The 25853-nt window shown below is 37.7% G+C and overlaps 1 protein-coding gene and 1 pseudogene across 1 annotated transcript; one reads left to right on the top strand and one right to left on the bottom strand.

The window, feature by feature from the left end:
* Positions 1–7811: 7811 nt before the first annotated feature.
* Positions 7812–7910, bottom strand: LOC132272094 (small nucleolar RNA R71; annotated as a pseudogene).
* A 14792-nt stretch (positions 7911–22702) lies between these two features.
* On the top strand, positions 22703–24071 carry LOC132271854 (U-box domain-containing protein 21-like). Its single transcript, XM_059773356.1, has one exon. The coding sequence runs from the start codon at positions 23142–23144 to the stop codon at positions 23871–23873; it is 732 nt and encodes a 243-aa protein (XP_059629339.1). The 5' UTR covers positions 22703–23141; the 3' UTR covers positions 23874–24071.
* The last annotated feature ends 1782 nt before the right edge of the window (positions 24072–25853 follow it).

The following is a 25853-nucleotide window of genomic DNA, read 5'->3' as shown; positions in this document are numbered from 1 at the left end:
GATCATATGTGATGCATCCAATTATGCATTGGGTACGGTTCTGGGCCAGCATGTGGATAAGCTTCCGCATGCTATCTATTATGCTAGCAAGATTCTTTCCGATGCTTAGTTAAATTACATCACCACTGAAAAAGAATTGTTAGCTGTGGCCTTGGATAAATTCCGTTCATATCTTCTTGGATCCAAGGTAATAGTCTTTTCGGATCATGCTGCTCTTAGGCATTTGCTCGCTAAGAAAGAGACCAAACCCCGTCTCATCCGATGGATACTCTTACTCCAAGAGTTTGACATTGAGATTCGGTATAAAAATGGATCAGACAATGTTGTCGTCGACCATCTCTCTCGCTTACTCATTGAGAAATCCTCTGAATTTGCTGCAGTCTAAGATTCCTTTCCGGATGAGCAATTATTTTAGATTTCCCATTCAAATCTCCCATGGTTTGTGGATATTGTCAACTACCTTGCGGTAGGCAAAATTCCCTCCAATTGGTCAAAACAAGAGAAAGACCGGTTCTTTTCCCAAGTTAAGCATTTCTTTTTGGAAGATCCGAAATTGTTTAAGTATTGCCCGGATCAAATCATCCAGAGATGCATTCTCGACAATGAAACCACAAATGTCCTAAATTTCTGCCACACTCTTGCTTGTGGGGGACACTTTAGTGCCAAAAAGACCGCTGACAAAGTCTTTCAAAGTGGATTTTATTAGCCATCCTTGTTTCGGGATGCTTATAATTTCTGTAAATCTTGTGAGCGTTGCCAAAAGCTCGGATCCATGTCTAGGAGAGACATGATGCCCTTTACTCCCATCCTAATTATTAAAATTTTTGATGTGTGGGGGATCTACTTCATGGGACCATTCCCATCTTTTTATGGCTATGAGTATATCCTTGTAGCGGTGAATTATGTTTCCAAATGGGTTGAGGCCGAGGCTACCAGAACCAATGATTATAAAATCATGATTAAGTTCATTCAATCCAACATTTTTAGTCATTTTGGAACACCCTGAGCAATCATCAGTGATGGTGGATCTCATTTCAGAAATCGTTATCTTAAATCCGTCCTCTCTAAGTACTCTGTCATTCACAAGGTTGCCACACCTTATCACCCTCAAATGAGTGGTCAAGTGGAAGTATCTAATCGGGAGATTAAGCACATCTTGGAAAAAATGGTTCGATCGGACCGCAAAGATTGGTCGTTAAGACTAAACGATGCGCTTTGGGCCTATTGGACGGCTTACAAGACGCCAATTGGCATGTCGCTATATCAACTTTCCTTTGGCAAAGCCTGTCATCTCCCAGTTGAACTATAGCACCGTGCTTATTGGGCAATAAAAAGGCTCAACTTTGATCTCAAACGAGCCAGCTCTACTCGCAAATTGCAGCTCAATGAGCTTGAAGAACTTCATAATGATGCGTATGAAAGCGCCAAAATCTATAAGGCAAAGACTAAAGCTTTCATGACAAGCACACTGTCACAAAGTCTTTTGCCCCTGGACAAAAAGTTTGGCTTTTTAAATCTAGATTGAGACTCTTTCCCGGTAAACTCCGTTCATAGTGGGATGGTCCATATGTCATCACCGCCGTCTTTCCTCATGGTGCAGTCGAACTCCAAGATCCTACCAATGGATCTCTCTCTAAGGTTAATGGCCAACGGCTTAAGCCTTATGTTAATGGCATAGTTCCTATCCGCAAAATAGAGAAAGTCCTATTAACGGACCTAATTTACGAGGACTAATGTGCCATGCAAATCCTGGTTCGTCTAGCTATCGACATTAAATTTAGCATTCATGGGAAGCAATTCTTCCATCTTCCGAGCTTCCCTCTTCCAAGTGTCAATTGCCTAAAATTTTTCGGGAATTCGCTAAGTTGAACCAAAATGTGTACTTTCAGGAATTGTCTCATCTTGCATTCCGTGGTCACATTCGGTTTTCATAGTCGTTTTCAGGTCTCCGTACCATGTCTGGAATTATTCATGGTCATTTAGGCATTTGTCTCGTCCAAATCCAAAAATTCAAATAGCATTTGGATCTCATGGCTGTCGCTTCTGACTTTGAGCACCTAATCTAGCTCCGGCAATGCTTCACGTGTACTAGGGCCTTGGAGTACTTTCAGTCCACGTTTAAGTTGCTTGCGATACCATCCTAGGCTTTACAAGCCAAATTAGGCTGCTCAAGGAAGCATCTGCAAAGCTCTACGGGCGCTCGCCGAGCCACCGCGGGCGCCCGCCAAACTGGGTAGTAGCCATGATGTCACCGCGGAGCCCCCACATAGCTCTCACGGGTGCCCGCCGTTCCCGCTGGTGCCCACCGTTTTAGGCAGTAGATACTTCAGATCCCGCGGGCGCCCGTTGCCCGTCGCTGGCACTTTAAGTGGGCATGTCCAGCCTATTTTATTTCCTTCTAAATCTCTCTCTCTCTCAACCCTCGCCCACACCCCTCCTACATCTTCTAACCTCACTTCATCTCTTCCTCTCCCATTTCCATCATTCTTCTACCCATCCTTCCTTCTTCCATCTTCCTCTCATCCTCAGGATCCTCCATCACCAAGCAAAGGTTTTTGGTTCCTCCATTGGGTAAGTTCTCTCCTCTTGCTTTTTCTTTGATTTCATGATCAATGGAGGTTGGGAATCTATTATTAGAGGATTGGAGATTATTTGGTGATGATTGCATGTCCTTTACAGGTTGAAATTTTGGGAATTTTTCATATCTAACATCATTTTTTCCCTCTTCCCCATTCTTGTGCACGCCATGTGTTTCTAGAAATTCTTGAACCAAATTTCCTCACTCCAATGGCTCCCAAAGTTGCATCTAAGCGTGCTCGCTCGTTCGTCCGAAGGCCCTTCTAATATGCCTCCAACTCCAAATTGGGCGGAATGGCCAATTGTTCCCGAAGCAAAATTCAACATTGCCAATGATTTTGAACAAAATCAAGAAACCGCATAGTCAGTCCACGAATTACGGGCACGTGGCCTCTCATCGCTTTTTAAACCACGCGTTCATACCTACTACCCGCGTGTGGTCCATCTGTTCTACGCAAACTTGTTCCACTCATGTGCGGAACCTGACGTCATCAAGACCACCATTGATGGCGATATTTATGAATTTAACCTAGATGACCTTGCTATGGCCATGGATTATCCATTGGCTTCGTCGGTGGATGTGGCAGGCCTCCCTTTTTATGTTGACCCACCGGCTCAGCTTCCCATGGCGGACACTGTGGGCGAAATTTGTCACAGTCAATTTACCGACAATCGAACCACAAACACCAATAAATCCTTCTTACCATGCCGGCTGTGGTTTCTTGATTCGGTCCTGGCCAAGAACGTCCTTCCCGTGCCAGGCCATTCCGAGCGTAAGGGGGATTTTCTGAAAGCCCTCTACGCCACTGAAAAGGAGTACTGGTTTTGCGTCCCACAGCTTGTCTGGGGCCAAATTCTGAAGATTTATAATGAGTTGATCTTGGTGAGGTCCAACAGTGCCACCACCTGGGTATTTCCATTTCCATACCTTATCACCAGATTACTTAAAGATGCTGAGTTTAAAGCCCCTCGTGGTGAGGCGAAAGAAAAGACAGTGGCTGACTTCAACCTCGGGGTCTGGAAGTCCAGCATAGTTCAGCTTAAGACGTCCCGACAGGCTCGAAATGGAGGTGACTTAGATTGGGGTGCTCCAGCCCCTCCAATGGCTCCGGCCCCTGAGGCCCCCGTTGCTCCAACTGCCCCTATTGCTCCGCCGTTAGATGTCATGACCCGTGCTGATTATCTTGCCCTCAATGCTCATCTTGATGCGTTTGACATACGTTTTGGCAACATAGAGGGTGCCATTCAGAAAACTCAGGAGAGCCAGGAGGTTTTGCAGGTTATGCTCCAGACTTTGCTTGACCGAGCACCCAACGCACCAGGCGGTTCCTCCACCACTCTGATGATAGAGTGATTCTATGCTTCTAGTCTTATTTCTCTTTTCTGTAGTACTTTTTAGACTTCTTTTGGGCCGCGTTTGGCAATTGCTTTTTATCTTCTTTTGAACTTACAACTGCATCATTTTTGCTACTTTGCATGGATTATAGTTTTTAGTTGAATAAATTACAGTTATTTTCATTCATTTTGGATTCATATGATTCTTGCTGTGTATAAATGCTTTTGACAGGTTTTTGCAACCAAGTTTGGGGGTATGCTCATGGAATTCGCGAAGTGGCCTATTTTTGCACCGCCACTCAATTCCTCTTCAACTTGGTACTATTGTTCTTGTTGCACTCTTCTTTGTTCATTATTTATCCTTTATCTTCTCATATTGAGGACAATATGACATTTAAGTTTGGGGTGCATTGCAATTGTTGCTTTTTTTAGATAAAGTTTTTGCTTGCATGTCCATATCTTGATGCATGTAAGTTAGTAAAGTCATTTTGTTGGAAGCAATGATAGTGTAATCATGGAACTCATTGGAGATGGAAGCATATGTTTAAGACTTTGTGTATAGAGGCAAAAATATTTTTGAAAATAAAGAAAAATTTGTAATGACCATGTTGATTCTTATCAGTTTGTATAAGCGCTTCAATTAGATTTTCGTTGGATTTCAAACTCTTCTATGCTTCACATTGCACAAATGCACACCATAAACCTAATTATAAGGTATGCACCCCAATTGACCTTGATCATGACTCAGCTGATTTGAGGTGATTGATGAGCGCTGAAAAGTGCGTATTTAAACCCCTTAAGCTTAGGCATTCTAGTACCTTTATCTATCTTACTTTACCGTTTTAGATTGATTTCGTATTATTTCCATTTTCAGGCACTTATCCCAAAAATAAGCTAACATAGCCAAATAAGAGCTTAATTGAAGCAATTCTGGGATTAAACAAAGAAAAGAGCAAAGTGGAGAAAGAAGGAAGCAAATGAAGCCAAAGGTGACAAGCAGCAACGTTCGATCGATCCAAGTTCAAGGTTCGATCAATCGAACAATGATTGATCTCAGCACTTCAAGATAGATCCAAGCCTAGACCCAAAAACATAAAGTCCAAAAGTTCGATCGATCCAACACCATTCTTCGATTGATTGAACAATTTTGTCCTTACTCAAATGATTGATCCTATCCACAACTGTACCACCCACTAACCACTTTTATCCTTTTCCCATAAATATCTCCTAAATTATCTTGGATTTGCCTTTTCCCAAAAAGCTCAACCAGTTGGATCGATCCAGCCTAAGTTCGATAGATCTCAGCCAGTTTGATCGATCCAAGACCAAGGTTCAATTGATCGAACTTCCTCCAGTGTGAAAAAGTTAAATTTCCATCTCATTAAAAGTTGTCCTTTATCCAATCATTAGGGAATATTGTGTGCACGACCCCAGCTCATTTTGGGTGTCATTTTGACCTACCTATATAAGGATAAGGATTGCTTTTTACAAGGGGAGCCAATTTGATTTTCATATCATCTCTTGGAGAGGAAGTTGAGAGGAAGAGGAGTCTAGAGACCCCATTGGAGTTCTTCATCAACAAGGAGTAAATTTTAACCATGGAGTTAGCCCTTGAGGGTTGGAGCAACATCACCATGAGTGGCTAGACATCCTCTTGGGGCTAGAGTTAGCCCCAAGCATGCTTTCTATATCTTAATCTTGTGTATTATTGAGGGATTAGTGTTGTAATTGATGTTTTGACACTTTAATATATATAGATCTTGTTTATTCAATGATTTTTGTGGTTTAATGCTTCCAATTGATCATTTCATTCTATCCATATGTCTATGTATGCTAGAATAGATATTCATGTGCTTGTCTCTAGATTTTGTGTTATTGATGCATGTTTATGTGTATTGATGCTATAAATTTGGAGATTGTCAAAACATAGTGCTTAAAGGAATGATTTTGTGATTCTCTTGGTGGTTCATACTTATCTCTCGATGGATTGTGCCTCTCCCCTAGTTTATTTTCATGCTAGTAGTGTAGATGTAGTGTAGTTGTACTGTTCTGTTAAATGGGAGGACAATCTATGCTTGTTGTTTGATGATCCAAGCTTTTGAATGCAAGTAGTATATGTCTCTAACCTTATGTTGTATTTGGATTGTGAGCTTAATGAAAGGATTAATGACTTATTTTGATCTATTATGCCTTTCACATGTTGTTTAGACAATATATGCTTCATTGCTTAGATATATTGTAACTTTCACATGATGTTTAGACAATACATGCTTAACTAGTCATCCTTGCTTATTGTATCAACCAAACACACATACACACCAATATTGCAACACATCATTTGCCCTCATTAATCACTTATTAATGATATAGAGATGCATTGCTTGGTGGTGATCTCTAAACCCCAAGATCTCTCTCTCTCTAACTTACTCTTAATTGCATTCTTTTGCTATCACTTAGTTTAATCTAGTTGCTCTCTAATCAACCAACCAACCAATTGTTTGATCACTCGACCTACTAGCTCTAATAACAATTCCACAACATTGTTCGATCCTCATAATCCCTTGGGACGATCCCTACTCGCCCTAGCTATATTTATAGTTAAAGGTAGTAGTGGCTTCTATAAATGTAAAAGTCTTGGCCCTCGCCTTAAAATTCACACTCTTAAACTTATGGTAGGACGACGAACCACAACAAGTTTTTGGCGCCATTGCCGGGGATTGATTGATTAGATTAGGCAACATTGGATTTGTGAAATTGATTAGGATTAGTACTCTTTTGATCGTGTCTTTACTTTACTTCTATTTTTCTTTTTGGATTACTTATTGTGTTGTTCTTACTTGACAAGGTGCATTGTTGGAGAGGAAGCAAGCAATGGAGCGATCAAACATTTAAGCAATCAAGAAAGTAAAAAGCTAAAAATTCTAAAAATTGCTAAGCTAAGCTATAAATTTGGAGTTGAAGTACTAAAGGACCTTTATGAGACTTTCTTTACTCAATCCCTTTGTTAAATCGTCGGCCCGCGTGGAGGCTTATATTTAATTATCTTGCATCATTGTTGTTAAAGCATAGGAGTATGAATTAAATGTGTGTGGAAGAAGTCTAATTGCATTGTTGTGAAGGCATAGTGTTTGTCATTCTTTGTGTTTGTTGTATTTTGCATTGTGCATGCATAGACGTCGTTCATTGAGACCAACTCTTGTCCCTCTTGATTTGTATCTTGAATCTATCATTAGAAATCCTAGGGGTAGAGGAAGTTCAAATAGAGCCAATCTATCAATGGATGACGATAATGACAATCATGTTGAGGACCTTAGTCACATAGACCAACAAGGTATCCTTCATCCCAATGTGCACAATGAGAACATACAAGTACCATTAGGCATGCCTAGGCCATTCATTCACCAACCACCACAACAACAAGGCCAAGTTCCATATGGAATGCCAAGGCAAATGTATGCTCCACAACCTCCCATCAACAATCAAGGAATTCAAAACCAAGGTGTTCATGTTGCACCTCAAGTAGCTAATCCACCTCTTACTTTAAGAGACCATTATGTGCCTAATGAGTATAATGCACCTATATGCATCCAATTGCCTCCATTTAGAGCACATCATTATGAAATTAAGCTACAAACCATTCAAATGCTTCCTAACTATCATGGACCTCCAAGTGAAGAACCTTACAAGCATTTGGATGAGTTTCTTAAAGTATGTTCCACCGTAAAATATACGGACATGCCGGAAGAGGTTTTAAGACTCAAACTTTTTCCATTCACCTTAAAAGACAAGGCAAAGTATTGGTTTAACAATCTTAGGCCTTTTTCAATCACTTCTTGGGCAGAATTGCAACAAGAATTCTTGAAGAAGTACTATCCAGTTTCTAAGACCAATGCCATGAGAACCTCAATTCGAGAATTTTCACATAGGAATAGAGAAATGTTTCATGAGGCATGGGAATGCTTCAATGAATTGCTTAGGAAGTGTCCACATCATGACATGCCCAAATGGCAATTAGTTCAATACTTCTTTGAGAGCTTATCGGACAACTATAAGGGTATGGTTGATGCTTCCATAGGTGGCTCAAACATTGATAGGCATGAGGATGACGTGTGGCGTCTCTATGAGAGCATGAGTGAAAATTCTTTGTATAGAACACTATCATCTAAGAATGGTAAAAAGTCACAAGGTAGGAAGAGTGTTGGCTTACATCAAGTCGACCATTCAAATGAAATAGCCGCCGAAATGAAGTCTTTATCTCAAAGGTTTGATTAATTTTTGATTAACCAAAACTTGGCGAACCAAGTATCTTCCTTTTCTAACCATTCTCATCGTGCATCAAATGAAACATGTATGACTTGTTCTAGTGCTCTTCATTCTACTTCTCATTGTCCTCACGGATAAGTGCAAAGTGAACCTAATAAACAAGTCAATGCGGCTTTTGTGAACCAAGGGAACAATCCTTATGGTATTCATTATAATCCAAGTTGGAGAAATCATCCGAATTTCTTTTGGAAAAACCAAGGAGAGGGCTCAAACCCTCCCCAAGGCGGTTTTCAAGGGAAGTACATTCCACCTTCACTTCAAAACCAAGGATCCCAAGGTTATAGACCTTATCAATCACAAGGGAATCAATTTGCTAATTCTTATTTTCCCAACCAATCTTATTCCCAAGGTAATACTAGAAGTCCCGCCTTTGAAGAGAAAGTTTTGAATGCTTTGGGCACTTTAGAGGCTAACACTCAATTGCTTCATTCTCACTCTCAATCTATTACGAAGCTAGAAACCCAAGTAGGGCAAATAGTAAGCACTCTCAATGCAAGAGAGAATGGAAAGATGCCTATTAATGCCCCACCTAAGCAACAATGTGTTGTGGAAACCCATTCCTCATCGGAAGGCCACACCATTGAACATGTTAATGCGGCGACTACCTTGCGGAGTGGTAGGATTGTGGACAATCAAGTTGGAATGTCAAATGAAGAGAGTGAACTAGTGCAACCTCAAATTGTCACCCGTCCCGTTTCACATCCCATTCCTCCTTCATTGTATATATATGATCTTGTAAATGAGAAAGTTTTGAAAGATGTGATTGAAAAAGAAGTTTTGAAAAATGATGTTGAAAAATGATTTGAAAACTTCTTGTGTTGAAAAGAGTTCAAAAGAAAATTTTGAAAAAGTGTTTGAACCAAAGGTTCCATTTCCGGGTGCTTTAAAAGGATCCATTTCAAAAGACAAATAAAAGGCAAAAACCAATGAAATCATGGAAATGTTTAGGCAAGTGAAAGTTAATCTTCCACTATTGGATGCAATCAAGGAAATTCCGGCTTATGCTAAATTCTTGAAAGACTTGTGCACCCAAAAGCGAAAGAATAAGAGCCAAGCACCAAGAAAAGTGGTTTTGACCGAGCAAGTAAGCTCAATTTTGCAACATAACACTCTTCTAAAGTTTAAGGACCACGGTTCACCCACTACATCATGCATTATTGGTGATCATATCATTAATCGGGCGCTTCTTGACTTAGGAGCAAGTGTTAACCTTCTTCCATACTCGGTTTATGTCAAATTGGGCCTAGGTGAATTAAAACCGACGTCGGTAGTTTTGTAACTTGCCGACTGATCCATTAAGAAGCCTAGGGGTATAATTGAGGATGTTTTAATTAAGACTGACAAATTTTTCTTCCCGGTTGATTTCATTGTCATAGACACGAAACCGGTCCCCAATCCTAAGAGCCAAATTCCCGTTATCCTTGGCCGTCCTTTCTTGACAACCGCTAATGCCAACATCAATTGTAGGACGGGAATAATGAAGATCTCATTTGGCCACATAAAGGTGAAGTTGAATATCTTTAATCCCACGCCCAATTCATTTGACAAATATGAAGGAGAAGTTAATGTTATAGATAAATGTCATGATCTTCAATATCAAGGAAATAAGCTTTTGTGTAAAACCAAAACTTCCAAAAAATCATCTTCAACTTTGCATTCTCAAAATCTTGTTTCAAATTCTTGCTTTAAAAGGGCATGGAAGCCCAAAGGTTGTGATTGCATAGACAAGGGACCAAACATTTCTTTTGAGCTTAATCCAACAAGTTCTTCAAAAGACCATTTTTTGGGTGAATTTCAAAGCATCTATCATCCCAACAAGGAGGGGATGCATTATAAGATCTTTGATCCGGGCTAAAAGAGCCCAATGTCTTGCTAGAGACATTAAAGACTAGCAAAGACATTTCGTAGGGTGTCAAAACCCCCCCATTTCTATTTTTCATTTCATTTCTTACGAAGTCTAGATACTTGTTTTTGGTTCATATGCATTTCAAGGAACTTTGGTGAGGATTGCATAAGCTTTTATGTCATTAATGAGCATTCTGCATAGTTCGATCGATCTCAAACTTGAGTTCGATCGATCGAACTCCATTCTGCATCCAACACTTAGAAAAAATTTCGACCTGCAGAAACCTGCATCCAAATCACCTCTCTGTCCCATCGTTCAAACTAACTATTAGATCGATCAAGAGACCTTCGATCGATCCAACTTCCAATTTCGATCGATCTCATGATTCAACACTTACAAAAATTTTGAGCCTGCAAAAACCTGCATATTTTTGCTCTCTATCTGATCGATCGAACTTTTGTTTCGATCGATCTCAGTCTTCATTTCATTATTATGACTTTGTTTTGACTTTTCAAATTTTCAAAAATCCAAAAATATTTTCACTTTTATTTTCATTTTCATTTTATTTTATTTTTCAAAAAGTTTTCAAAAATTCAAAAATATTCTATTTTAATTAATTTTTAATTATTAGTGTTTATTCAATTTAATTTATCCAAAAAAAAAAAACCAAAAATATTTAATTTTATTTTCCAATTTTTAATTTTCATTTTGCAATTTTCAAAAATTTCAAAAATCCAAAAATACTTTGAAGAGAGTTCATCAAAGTTCGATCGATCACAATTGAGTTCGTTCGATCGAACTCTGTCGGGAATATTTTTAAAAATAGAATCGAGGGTTCTCAAGATCAATTATTTAGATCGATCTCACCCTCTCTACAAACCCTTGTTTCCCTCTCTGCGCCACCGTGCACCCATCATCTTCCCCTTCTCCGGTAAGCCCTCCGGTGTCATCAAGCGTCCCAAATCACTCTCTCTCATCTCGATTTCATCTCTCCCTCTTCGTTTCCACTTTTCTCTTCAGTTAAGGTAAGAACCGAGATTTACTTTGAAACTTGATTTGATTTAATGCATACATGTTCTATATATTTGATTTAGGATGCTTAGATGATCGAATCCACCATTTTTGAAGCTTCGAAGCACTGTATTTCCATATATATATGTGTGTGTTGCTTCATGTATATATTTTGCATATTTTCAGATTTTGATCTCATTTTGGGAGTTTGGGCCTCGTTCAGTGATGGGGATTTGTTGATTTGATGTGTTGTTGGGCCCATGAACATATCACAGATCTGTGACCTTTGAGTTTTCAACATCGTACAGTTCGATCGATCGAACTTGTATCTCCGATCGATCTTGGGAGATCGATCGAACTCATGTCTTCAATCGATCGAAGTTGTGAGATCGATCTCACTTATTTTCGATCGATCCAACTTTTATGATTGATCTCATCTTTTTATGATCAATCAAACTTCATAGATCTCACACACACACTTCATTCATCATATTTTATGTTCATACTATCATATCTATGCCCAATGCCCGTGATATTCCACATTGGATGCATTTCATACTTACATTGTTTAGCATGTTTCATATTCTACCACTTGTATAGATTCATGTCATATTTGTTTTGTCTAGTTTACTTGACATACATGTTTCTATTTCGTGCTTAAAAATTTCTTATTCTGGCACTAACTACCATTGCAAGTTTTTCTTTTTCTTTTTACAGGCTATGGTTAAGAGGAAGACTATTGCCAACAGGCAACACGGGCCCACCCGACATATTAGGCCACAGACAGAGGAGCCATCAGAGCCCTCTTATGCACAGCAAGAGCCAACACAGGCTACCCCACCTCAGTCACCATCTCATGAGCCTGAGGATGATTACATACCCTCCACCTCCATGGCTCATCCTGCATTCACTCCATCACTATCTCCACCGCATCATTGGGCTGAGCATTCACATATACCCGCTCAGCCAGCTCATCTGGAGCGTGATAGGCCCGCGCGTCGATATGCGCACATGACGCTCGACCATGAGTCAGAGTTTGACACGGCCTTCTTCTCTAGATCGGTGCTGACCTGATCCGCCTACCATGATATTATTCAGAGGGGCCTGGTCGCTATTCTTGCCCCCGTCACAGAGCCGGTCTACCCACGGCTTGTACGGTTATTCTACAAGAACCTCCGACAATCGCCGCGTACTATAGCTGAGATGGTCACTTCTGTCGATGGCCATCCGATCACCATCACAGTAGACTCTTTAGCCCGCTCTTGCCGCTATCCACACAGATGTCCTCCAGAGATTCAGGACACATATCCGAGGCTATTCAGGCCTTCCTATACCGACATGGCAGTTTTTCTCACAGGGCACCATGCCAGTGGTGAGACCTTCGCCACTCGGACATTCATTCCCGACGACCTTTGGTTTACCTATTCCGTTCTCTATCAGAACATATACATGGCCGGGCACAAGATCCAGAGGAGGGGCGATTATCTGACAGCCCTCTACTCCTTCTACACCGGGCACTGGGTGTCCATTCCTGCGCTCATCTGGAGCGTGATAAGGAAGCTGTATGACGAGTACATCAGCAAGGAGATGCCCGGACGGGCTAAGTCTCTTCCCTTCAGCCACCTCATCACCTAGATTCTCATTGATTAGCGCTACCCCATCCATTCTCGGGAGCACCCCGAGAGAGGTTCCTGTCACTTCCTCAGGAAGGACTGGAACAAGACCTACTGATCCATTATTACCAGGCTGCAGGACCACACGGTAGTGGCTGCAGCGGAGTTAGAGTTAGAGGAGGCACAGGCACAGGCACCGACACCAGTAGAGGTAACAGCAGCACATCCCACAGCGAACAACACACCAGTTGATCCAGCTGCCAAGTATTTAGACATAGACTTAGAATGCCCTACAGACGGCGCAGAGCAGGACTCTCCAGCTAGGTCGCCCATTCATGAGCAGGAGCAGACTAAGGAGCTTTCTTCTGATTCATCTATGCAGATATGACCCTCGGCTTTGGAGTACGTCTGCAGATGCTTGAGGATCTTGTTGTTGCCATCCGAGCTGATCTCACAGCCCACAGAGCTGATTTTGCTGCCTTCCACACGGATGTCATGACCATGTTCAGAGATCTATCCAGAGACATCCGCGGAGCTAGACCTGCCTGTCCTACCTCATCCTCCTGAGCTCCCAGTCCTTTCTATCTCATGATCCCTCTCTCCTTGTGATACTTTACTTCTGTCACTGTACATTATTATTTTTACAGCTGGTATGTCGGCTTTGATATTTTTGTTGTACCTGCACTTTATCTATTTTATATATCTGTTTTTGATATGGATGTCATATATTATATTCTCATATCTGTATGTTTGACTCTATCAGGTGCATTATAGTGACTTCAGTGAGAGAGTGTTACCCAATTTTTAGGACCACCCTTACACCTCTCACATTTCTTTATCTGTTTATCCCATTTACACTTATATGTCCACTATGCACTGATTATCCCATTTTATTATCTGATGAGTTTATCCAAGTGCCAATTTTCAGGACCACAGTTCATCCCAAGGTTGGGGGGGCCATGCCACCCACTTCAGATACTTCAGTCCCGGTCATTCTTGCTTAGTTACACTGGTATACTCTTTCCTTTGTTCTCTTTGCACATTGAGGACATTGTGCAATTTAAGTTTGGGGGGAATGGTGCGTTACAGTGTTAGTTTTAAATTCAAAATTTTGAGCATGACTTGTGTATTTGAGGGATATTTCTATGATTGGTCCATATCTAGCTATGATTTTAATCTTTTGAGGACTATATTGCTTAAAATTTAAAAATTGATTGACTTGAGAGTCTAATACTCCTTGTATGCCTTATGAATGCCATTTAGGAGTAAATTTTTCAAAAAATTGATATCATGCTTACACTTGTGGTCCATATCATCTTGATTTTGTAATTGTTTTGAGATTCACTCTAGGATTCTACACTAGCACAGGTACACACTAGTATTCATTTGTGGGGTACATGCTCTGTTGATTATTGAATTGGTTATATCCCAATTGAACTAGTAGTGCATTGAAAGCTTTCATTCTTGATAAAGGTGGATAACAACCCCTTTTCACTAAGTAGCCGGGATTCTAGCCTCATCAAGCACTGAAGTTCTCGCACCGAAAGGTGGAGGGCCCAAACTTTAGGTTAGTAATTGAATTCAAAATTCAAAAAACAAAAAGTTGCAAAAGTAATAAAAAGTGAGGACTTCTCCCAAAAGGTGAGAAGTGGGAAATGATTAGATGGTTGTTGTCTTGATTTATAGCCTAGTTGATTTGAGCTTGTAAGTCAGTAGGGGTATTTGAATTCCTAATGCCCTAAAGCCATCTGGTTTGGGAGTCATTGACCTAACGCTCGACCTCATGAATCGCTAGAAAGCTTAATATATCAACACATTACACCATACTTCCATCTTTGATCCTATTAAAAAAAAAAATTAAAAAATATCGAGTGAAAAGAATAAGTGCACCTAGATGAATAAAGCTTTAATAAAAGAGTCCACTTTTTGTCTTGATGATCGATACTAGATTTGTGTGATAGTTTGAGGGTAAGGATGTGATTAATTCTTTAGTTGGCTAAGATAGCAACACATTTGATGCCGGTCCACTCAAAAGGATTCTAGAGTTGTTTTGATTTGCATGATCATTTTCTTGATGTGTGGAGGACCATATTTGCTCGCTTGATGTTGAGATTTTGAGAGATTGCTTAGAAATGTTTGAAAAATTGCATACTTGAGGTAGTGTTCTCCCAATGTTTGTTTGCAATATTGGTGCCTCTTTTAAAAGAATGAGCTTAATGTTTGTGGGTACCATTTCTAGAAACCCTCATGAGACTTCACTCGTCCACTAGGGGTAACCTAGGGGTTTAAAATGCTTGTTGCATGTGCTAAGTGCAATCGTATTCCCTACGACAGTGGCGTTATCCATTTATTATTTTCTAGTTTATAGTTGTATAGTTGTTCATTTCATTCCTTTACTCTCTAGTTCATTGCTAAGGACTAGCAATATTTAAGTTTGGGGGTGTGATGAATGCTGAAAAGTGCGTATTTAAACCCCTTAAGCTTAGGCATTCTGGTACCTTTATCTATCTTACTTTACCGTTTTAGATTAATTTCGTATTATTTCCATTTGCAGGCACTTATCCTGAAAATAAGCTAACTCAGCCAAATAAGAGCTTAATTGAAGCAATTCTGGGATTAAACAAAGAAAAGCAAAGTGGAGAAAGAAGGAAGCAAATGAAGCCAAAGGTGACAAGTAGAAAAGTTCAATCGATCCAAGTTCAAGGTTCGATCGATCGAACAATGATCGATCTCAGCACTTCAAGATAGATCCAAGCCTAGACCCAAAAGCATAAAATCCAAAAGTTCGATCGATCCAACACCATTCTTCGATAGATTGAACACTTTTGTCCTTATTCAAATAATTAATCCTATCCACAACTGTATCACCCACTAACCACTTTTGTCCTTTTCCCATAAATATCTCCCAAAATATCTCAGATTTGTCTTTTCCTAAAAAGCTCAGCCAATTGGATCGATCTAGCCTAAGTTCGATAGATCTCAGCCAGTTCAATTGATCCAAGACTAAGGTGCGATCGATCGAACTTCCTCCAGTACAAAAAAGTTAAATTTTTATCTCATTGAAAGTTGTCCTCTATCCAATCATTAGGGAATATTATGTGCACGACCCCTACTCATTTTGGGTGTCATTTTGACCTACCTATATAAGGATAAGGATTGCTTTTTACAAAGGGAGCCAATTTGATTTTCATATCATCTCTTGGAGAGGAAGTTGAGAGGAGGAAGAGGCTAGAGACACCATTGGTGTTCTTCATCAACAAGGAGCAGATTTCAACCATGGAGTTAGCCTTTGAGGGTTGGAGCAACATCACCATGAGTGGCTAGACATCCTCTTAGGGCTAGAGTTAGCCCCAAGTATGCTATTTATATCTTAATCTTGTGTATTATTGAGGGATTAGTGTTGTAATTGATGTTTTGGCACTTTGATATATATAAATCTTAGTTTAATGCTTCCAATTGATCATTTCATTCTATCCATATGTCTATGTATGCTAGAATAGATGTTCATGTGCTTGTCTCTAGATTTTGTGTTATTGATGCATGTCTATGTGTATTGATGCTATAGATTTGGCGATTGTCAAAACATAGTGCTTAAAGGAATGCTTTTGTGATTCTCTTGATGGTTCATACTTATCTCTTGATGGATTGTGCCTCTCCCCTAGTTTATTCTCATGTTAGTAGTGTAGATGTAGTGTAGTTGTAGTGTTGTGTTAAATGGGAAGACAATCTATGCTTGTTGTTTGATGTTCCAAGCTTTTGAATGCAAGTAGTATATGTCTCTAACCTTGTGTTGTATTTGGATTGTGAGCTTAATGAAAGGATTAATGACTTGTTTTGATCTATTGTGCCTTTCACATGTTGTTTAGACAATATGTGCTTCATTGCTTAGATATATTGTGCCTTTCACATGATGCTTAGACAATACATGCTTAACTAGTCATCATTGCTTGTTGAATCAACCAAACACACACACACACCAATATTGCAACACACCATTTGCCCTCATTAATCACTTTTCAATGATATAGAGATGCATTGCTTGGTGATGATCTCTAAACCCCAAGATCTCTCTCTCTCTTATTTACTCTTAATTGCATTTTTTTGCTATCACTTAGTTTAATCTAGTTGCTCTCTAATCAACCAACCAATTGTTTGATCACTCGACCTACTAGCTCTAATAACAATTCCACGACATTGCTCGATCTTCATAATCCCTTAGGACGATCCCTACTCGCCCTAGCTATATTTATAGTGAAAGGTAGTAGTGGCTTCTATAAATGTAAAATTCTTGGCCCTTGCCTTAAAATTCACACTCTTAAGCTTATGGTGGGACGATGGACCATAACAGTGATGACCCTAATGAATGGATATCTTTGGCATGCTTTTTTTTTAAAAAAAAAAAAAAAAAAAAAAAAAAAAAAAAAAAAAGGAGAAAAAAATAAGCAATGATAATGACCAGTTTGATTTCGTAGCATTTCCAACTAAAGTTATTAAGCCCTGTGAGTGTCTTTACACTTAACACCCTAAAGTCATCCGGTTGAGTTGCAGCCGGATGCAACAGATCTGGAGCCACCGTATCGCATTGTCGAACGTCGGGATCAAATCCTTCGTAATAAGGTTATCCCTTTAGTACGTGTTTAGTGGAGTCACCACAATGAGGCTGAGTCTACTTGGGAACGGGAAGATGTAATTCACTCACAGTTTCCTGAAATATTGGAATAAAATAAGAGCGTATTCCGAGGACGAAATTCCTTTTGTTAGGGGGGAAGAATGTAATACCATTAATTTTAGAAAGAATAGTCTCGGTATTTAATTAATTGTTTTGTTGCATTTTATTTAATTATTTGCTTATTTGATGATTTGTTTAATACCTATTTTATTTTATTTGAATTAATTGTTTATTTGTTGATTTAATTGAGTTAATGGATTAATAGGTTAATTATTTTATTTAACTGATTACTTGGTTTATTTGTTGTATTTACATTTATGGTTAGGTGGACTTAGTTTAAATATGAATTAAATGTATAATGTTAAATTTGGGTTTTTATTCTTTTATGAAATCACGTGTTGGCCGACTAGTATTTAGTAGGATTTTCCGTCTCTGATTATAATTGGACTTGGGGTTTTATGGAGGCCTATAAATACACTAGTATAAGTTTGCTAAGGGTTTTAGAACCCTAATCACGTAACAGTGAGGCGATGAGTTATACAGAGAGGTTTGAGAGGAAAACAGAAAGGGAGAATTGGAGTTTCGGCTGTAGATTAAAAGACGGACCAAGGAGGAGGGAAAGTATTGCTTGTGGTTTTAAACCAGGGCAGTAGGAGGTTGACAGTAAACGGACGTCGTCGGAAAAACTTAGGAAGATGAAGTTAAGGTTTCAATACGGAAATCTTCAAGGCAAGTTTTATTCTTACTCTCTTCCCTTGACCTGTGTTCTGTGCATGCCTAGATGATGTCTACGATTTTAATCGGACATTAAATAAATCTTGTATGCTTATTAAATCAGAATTAAACTGTGTAGGTACTGTAAATTCAATCTGTTTCTTCGCATCAATTGTTTAATCATATGTGTTCTAAGTTTCTATTAATGATGCATACTAGAGTTTAGATGCTTTATGAGGAATTTTGGGACATGATGAACCCTAGGAACTGTATTAAACATCACAGAAGGTTCTGTAATGTTGTCGGAGGCGAAGAAGACAAAATAGAGGAGGAAACAGCTCTCGATGTGAGAGAGAGCCGGCTCCCTAAGTGGGAAAGCTGGCTTTCCATGAGGGAGAGCCGGCTCCATGAGTAGGAGAGTCGGCTACCATGAAAGGGGAGCTGGCTCTCTTGCTGGAACACCCCTACGGGGTGTACGTTTGATATTTTTTGATTCCAGGGGCTAAATTGTGAATTCTAAAAATTAACGGGAGGTTTTAAATGTTTTAAATTAACTTGTTAAAACTCTAAAATAGTTAGGATATGCTAATATGCTAATATTACTAGACATCATGGAATTTAATTAATTATTTGCATGCTGTCAGTGGATGTGGACTATTTATTTACTTGTTGTTGTTCTAGCAAGTTAATTGATTGTGTATGATTATACTTAACTATAATTGAATATAATATGCTCAGTTGGTTATCTGATTTATATTATATCATTCCCTGGATTTTAGTTGACGCTCTATTGATTACTACTTTGTCAATTATTGGATTGTCTTGTGGATTAATTGAAGTTTAAATCTAATTATTTAAATATCAATTACATGGATATTATTCTGGATATTAATTGATTAATCGTTAAATTATGTTCTATTAATTATATGGATGTTATGGATTGTATGCACCGGTAAGGGACGGTGGCATACTAGGGATGGTTTAGCTCAAAACGCTAAGTCCTACCTACTTTAAAATAAGGGAATGGATTATAAAAATTAAATCCTACTTATATTTAAGTCAAATCAACAGAGTAAGTTGGGTGACTAACGGGATTATTTATTAGTTGTATTTAAGTCAGGTCAACAGAATATGTTAAGTGACTAACTGGATTAGTTGTTACTTATGTCAGATCAATGAACAATTGAATGACATATTCTGGTTTTGGATGGGTTTTAAATATATATTTATGGTACTACGATATGAGCTTGAGTCTCAGAATCGTTGGTTAGGGAGCGTATATGCATTGGGATGCATAGTTTGATATGATGGTAGAGGTGTACCCTGTTAGGTCTAGGTACTCCTGCCCACCTCTAGTGCGTTTTGCATGTAGTTTTCTATTCAGGTTGTGACTCCATTTGTAATCCAGTGAGAGTCCCTTAGTGTGGATATATATATGTATGGACGATATAGCTATTGGTGAGATATCTAAGATGTATCTGCATATCGGGTCTCTGTTTAGATTGTAGTTAGAATAAAACTTGTTCGTGAGCCTGACCTACTATTATGTTTTCATGTATTGGACGGTTCTAGTCGTAGAGCTTGTTCGTGCTAAGCAGTCACTCACTCTTCTGACGACGTAGGATTTTCTTCATGATTTAGCTGTAGATTTTATTTAAGTTGTTTACTTTTCAGTTGGGTTTTGGTTAGGGGTCCACTAGGTGGATTCCCGAGTTGTATCAAATATTGGAGCTTTTGTTTGCTGGATTTCAATTATTTAATCTTAAGGATTATATTTTAGAATTCTTTAACTTTTATTTGTTTATTTATTAATTCATTTTGTATTCCGTGTTCATTTAAATATTAATTGTCTGGTATCCCTCGGATCTGTGCTCAGACTTGATCACTCGTGGCTCTAGAATCGAGGGGTATCACATATGGCATATGCGATTAGGTCATCCCCATCATCCAGTCCTCTGAAGTTTTGCCTCGACCCATGCCATCACCGTCGACAAGTCCTGCTCAACTAAATCTATTTGTCTGAGTTGTTTAGTTGGAAAATGTCTAAATTTCCTTTTAGTTTTTTAGACTTTAAATTTTCATTCCCTTTAGATATTTTATATACTGATTGATAGGCCCTGCTCCTATTATATTCCATTGACGTCGTTGGATTGCTCAACCTCCTACCACCACTCCCAACCATGACCACCACTACTCATCACCACCACCGTGGAGTATCTATTCAACCTTGAAGATGATGATGGGAGGCTTGAGTTAGCGGGCGGAGGTTAGGGAATTGGGTGTGACGGGGTAGTGGAGGCGGCGTCGGATATGGGTTGCAGAAGAGGCGATGATGCAAGAGAGAAGGAGGGAAGGATGAGGGTAATTTGACTATTTAGAAGGATAGTTTGGTCCCATAAAATTAATAGTAAGTTTTAAAAGGGTAATTTCTTCATCTGAATAGGTTAATTAACAAGTGAAAGGGTAATACTGTCAATTTATCACATTTGGAGTGTCTTTGCTAACTTTATTAAACCTAAGGGGGTTGTGAGTGTAATTAACCCTTGTTATTATTATATCTATAAAATTAAAATTTACATTTAAAATATATATAGATATATATACATCTCTCTTTCTACTCCCTAACATTAACTTCACAAACCACTACCGTGAAATATCATATTTTTCTTTTTTGTTGCAATTTTATTTTTTTAATTAATTGGCAAGAGAGAACGGACTAAAGCAAAACATCAAAATGTTTGAAAGCAAATTGAAATTTTTTTTTGAATTAATATTTGGCCGTGAATGTATCTCAATGGAATTAAGACTTAATCAGTAGGCTAAGTAGCAATTGAAACCATTTGGCCAAAAATGTAGCTCAATGGAATCAGTAGGTAAGTAACAACTTTTTCTATTACGAAGTAGACACGCAAATTGAATTCTAGGCGTTGAAATCTATTGGAAGTTGTTGAAAATGCCAAGAAAGGGATTTGTGAGAAAGCTCTTGGAAATTTTTATACATTGCCCAAAGAGATAAAACATGGACTCAACAAACTTACTTCTATACATATACAAATAGAAAAAGCGTGACCAGTAAATAGATTCATCTTTTGGCAAAGTATGTGGATTGAGTTATGGAAATATAATTAATTTTAGTAGCATTTCATAGTGCTAATCTAAGAGCATTACTCAGTAATCATTAAGCTTAATTAGCCTTTGTCCAACAAATCCCACAAGTCTGGGAAATAAACAGCGTCCTCATCTTCATGATACTGGGTAGTTAGTTGAGATGGATTAACGCTACCATTAACGTTTGCTATTTTCACTCTCCTCTCTACTACAAACCTCGCTCTGATGCCACACTATTACAAAATACAGAGGCACTCAAAAGAAATACGTCTCTTCCAAATATAAGTTCGGAAGAGGTAAACACAAAATTGTAGAGAGAACAGTATAATATTGAAATCAAATCTCATTGTCCTAATAAATTTCTAATTACATGCTTAAATTGAGAAAATATTATTAAAAAAACTGAAAAAAAATTCTGGCTCCTGCTCTCACTGATTGTGTTTGAACATTAATCAAGATTTCTGGTTCCTGCTCTCACTGACGAAACATTAATCAAGAACGAATTGTGGAGAGAGAAGTATAATACTGAAATCAAATCTCATTGTCCTAATAAACTTCTAATTACATGCTTAAATAGAGAAAATATTATTAAAAAAGCTAAACCACACTAATACTAAACAACCACTAATAACACAAAATAATTCAGCAAACTAAATAGTTTTTTTTGCTTCGCCTCGTCTTTTCTGTGGTATTTCTATGTTATGCTAAACATTTTCTTTTTGGTTCAAATGAAAAGTTCCATTGTTATATGTTTCTACATTCTCTTCTTTGTGTGTGTACTCTGGTGAGTTTAGCTTCTTGTGTTTCATTCTCAAGACAACAATATATTTTTCTTTGGTATTTTCTATATTATAATGCCGTTTCCCTTGTTATTTGTTTGAAATTTATGAAAAATATATATATATATATTAAAATGATAAATTTATTGACCCAATGGTGGCCTTGATTTTGTGATTGTGTGCGTTCGGCAACTGCTTGGAATATATGATTGATTGGTCAAGAATGAATTGTTAGAAGACCTATTCACCGCCCTAGACCTAGAGTCCTTGTCTGGACAATAACCATAAAAGACATGTGTTCCCCTAATCTTTTCCAGACTTTGACTCATGACCCAGGAAAAATTACCATAAATGGTAAAACATAGACTTAATAACCATATATTGCATACTATAAATAGAAAACCATGAGCTTTACTCTTACTCGACGTCATATCTCTTTTCTGCCCTCTTTATTCTCTTCACACTCTGATTTTTTTCAAACATTCTTCAATCCATACACACATTGAGTTTTCACCGCCTTTATGCGCAACCACTATTCAATGCAATAACAATGGTAACAAGGCAGTCTTTTAAAATATCACAACAGTAGTTCAAGTTGTTCGTAAAAATAAAATCTCTCTAAATTTTTTTGTAAGATAAAAAATTATAAAAAACAATAAATAAATAACGGTTTTCTTTCTTCATTCATTGGACCACCATATACATGTACCATTTACGTATTCAGTTATTTACTTTCTCATTACGTCGTTTTCTTAACATCTACTCTTTCTTCATTTATGCAATGACACATTTAACGCAGATTCAACTTTTGACTAAACCTAACATACAAAAAAAAAACAAAATAAAATTGACTAAACCACACCCGATACACTAAATTTGAGCCACTTCAACAATATTTTGTTAGAGAATACCAGAAAAGCTCTCCCCTAGCAATTCCTATATGGAGATCCCAATTCCTCCCAATTTTCAGTGCCCAATCTCTCTTGAACTGATGAAAGATCCTGTCACCTTATCCACCGGAATCACATATGATCGAGAAAGCATCGATAACGCAGTACGAGGTCTCGGAGGAGTATGTATTATCATCCTCTTTTGAATCATATGCTAGTGTTTCAGTAGAGAAACATGCTTGTTTGTTAATTGAGATCTTGTGAAGATTGACATGGATGTTCCCGCTTGGTGTAGAAGCCCAATCTAAGCTAGCTTCGTCCACTTCTTTACGTTGCATGGCATGGTTTTTGAGAGGGGAAGATGTTTCCGGTAGGCGAGTCACGGTTTTAGCCCTAGCAGAGCTACTTGCATTGGATCAGGGATATGTTAACGCGTTTGCGGAGATGGAATGTGTTGCAGAAGCATTAGTGAAGATAATTAGGGTACCCATTTGCCCTAGAGCTACCAATGCTTCTCTAATGGCTATTTACCACATGATTTCACCGTCGGCGATGAGTGAAGAGATGACAAGAAGGTTTATGGAGATGGGTTTGGTTTCATTGATATTAGAAATTGTTCTAAATTACGAGAAAGGCATATGTGAGAAAGCTCTTGGTGTTTTAGACTGTATGTGTGATTGTGGTGAAGGGAGAGAATATTTGGCTCGAAACCATGAATCAACTATGCCAGCGTTAGTGGAGAAGATTTTAGGAGTATCGATGACAGCGACGGAGTTTTCAGTTTCGGCTCTTTGGAAGCTTTGCAAGGATGAAAATGGAGGTGTTGTGGTTGATGAGGCGGTTCATGAATTGGGTGTTTTTGAGAAGCTGTTGGTTGTTTTACAGGTGGGTTGTGACGAGAGAACAAAGGAAAGGGCTAATGAGTTATTGAAACTCTTCACTCGCTACAAAGAAAGGTTGGACTTGGATTCATCAATTTTATTCAAGTATCTCAAAAGGCCATACTGATTTTTTTTAATAATTTTTGGATCTAGTTATTTTCCATATGGAATATTGTGAAAATAACCATGTAAATATGTTAAATTCTCACAGTTCAGAGTAGAAATAACCTAACAAAAAGTTCTTGGCGCGCACAATTCCTTTAGACTATTGTGAAAGTATAACCTATGCTTTGTTTATTGTATTAGGTTTTTGACTACTCGATCATTCATGTGTTACCGATGCATGTTAATTTGTTATACTTTCTTACTAAACTTTTATATTTCTGTTAAACTCTCGATTTAATAGAATTATAATGTTGTAACACGATTTAATATGTTATATGAATATTATATCTTTGATTTAAACATATTACATCATTGTTACATGAGTTTTACATTTTGTAATATAATTGTGTTGCATTATAATAGGGAATCATTTTACACTCTTTCGCGTACAAGGCGAATAATACTTAGGTCCAATACCATATTGATCGTTGATGTGGACCAATAATAAATTGACACATTTTATTTTAATTACCAAATCAGAGATGGTGATTTGATTACCAACTCTGATTTGATAAGTGGGTATCTACCCCACCATATTGAATTTGATAATTAAAGATGACATGTTTATTTATTATTAGTTCACATCAATAATGAAGATGATGTAGATCAGGGGCGGAGTAAGGAATTTGTTTCCGGGGGCGCCGTATTAAAGATGATAAATTATATCTTTTTATTTTTAAACTCAGAAACATGTTTATTCTATTATTATATTATTTTTGGATTCATGTGTACGAGGCTTCAAAAATAATTTAATTAACTCACAAACAATCAAATATTTAACTGCTCAGTTTAATTAACTCACATTTTTAAAAATAATTTTGTAAGTTATACTAAAATATGACGTGATTTCTGATATTAAAGGAATATAATTATTTTAAGAAGTACAAGTCTTAAAGACAAACTTTACTAAGAGTAACAAAATTGATAATTGATTTTTTAAAAAAAAAATTCCTCACTCCTATTAAATTTTTTGCGCTTTTAAAATTTTATAAAAGGTCTCACATTTGAAACTTCGTTTAAAACCTCTTAAATTTTGAGGATATCAGGCTTTTATTATAAATGGCCCCATCAGCCCACTATCATGTTTTTTTCTACCGTCTAAAATTTGCATCTAACAGTTTTATTCTCTATCTGGTGATCATGGAACCACATAAATTAGTGGGACCTGCTATCGCATTCAGCGTGTTGTGAAGCTAAAGACCCCTTATATTTATGTGGTGTTGCAGAATTTTCAACACGATTTCTATTTTTAACAATTTATATTTATTTGTTGGTGATCATGGAACCACATAAATTAGTGGGACCTGCTATCGCATTCAGCGTGTTGTGAAGCTAAAGACCCCTTATATTTATGTGGTGTTGCAGAATTTTCAACACGATTTCTATTTTTAACAATTTATATTTATTTGTTTTAGTCAGATTTAATACTATGTTAAAAAGAACACGTAATGATAGCCCATGTGTTGTGTTGGGATTTTCAACACGGTTTCTATTTTTAACAATTTGCGTCTATTTTTAGAGTGGTGTTTAAAAATGTTTTAAAAATCACAATAGTAAAATTCTCTAATTTATATGGTATAACTGTTGTATATATATATTAATTTTGAAATATGATACCAATCATACCATCTTCAAAATACTTACCAATGATCACGTTATTTGGAGAAAAGTTGATGAAATTTATGTATATGTAGATATCATTTAATTATATAGACACATTTTGAAAATTTTGGATACAGATGATATGCAAAGTATGATGTATGTACACAGAAAATCGTTACAGTACTGATTCGATCGTGTTTAGCTCCCAAACTTCTTTTTTTTTATCAAAATAAAATGAAAAATGTGAAGGCCAACAGTGAAACCTACCCAAATTAGAGACAAGCAGTCTACCCACGAGATCACGTTGTATAATTAATTTTCCAATACATTTATATATAGT

The sequence above is a fragment of the Cornus florida genome, unplaced genomic scaffold (genome assembly GCF_030987335.1).
Source record: "Cornus florida cultivar Cherokee Brave unplaced genomic scaffold, ASM3098733v1 CherokeeBrave_3.0.0_Hap2_Chr08, whole genome shotgun sequence".
NCBI classification, from domain to species: Eukaryota; Viridiplantae; Streptophyta; class Magnoliopsida; order Cornales; family Cornaceae; genus Cornus; species Cornus florida.
This window is presented reverse-complemented; position numbering and strand designations above follow the sequence as displayed.

What these genes read in the sequence shown, in the direction of transcription:
- LOC132271854 (XM_059773356.1), top strand. Translation starts at nt 23,142, where the DNA reads ATGTTCCCGCTTGGTGTAGAAGCCCAATCTAAGCTAGCTTCGTCCACT.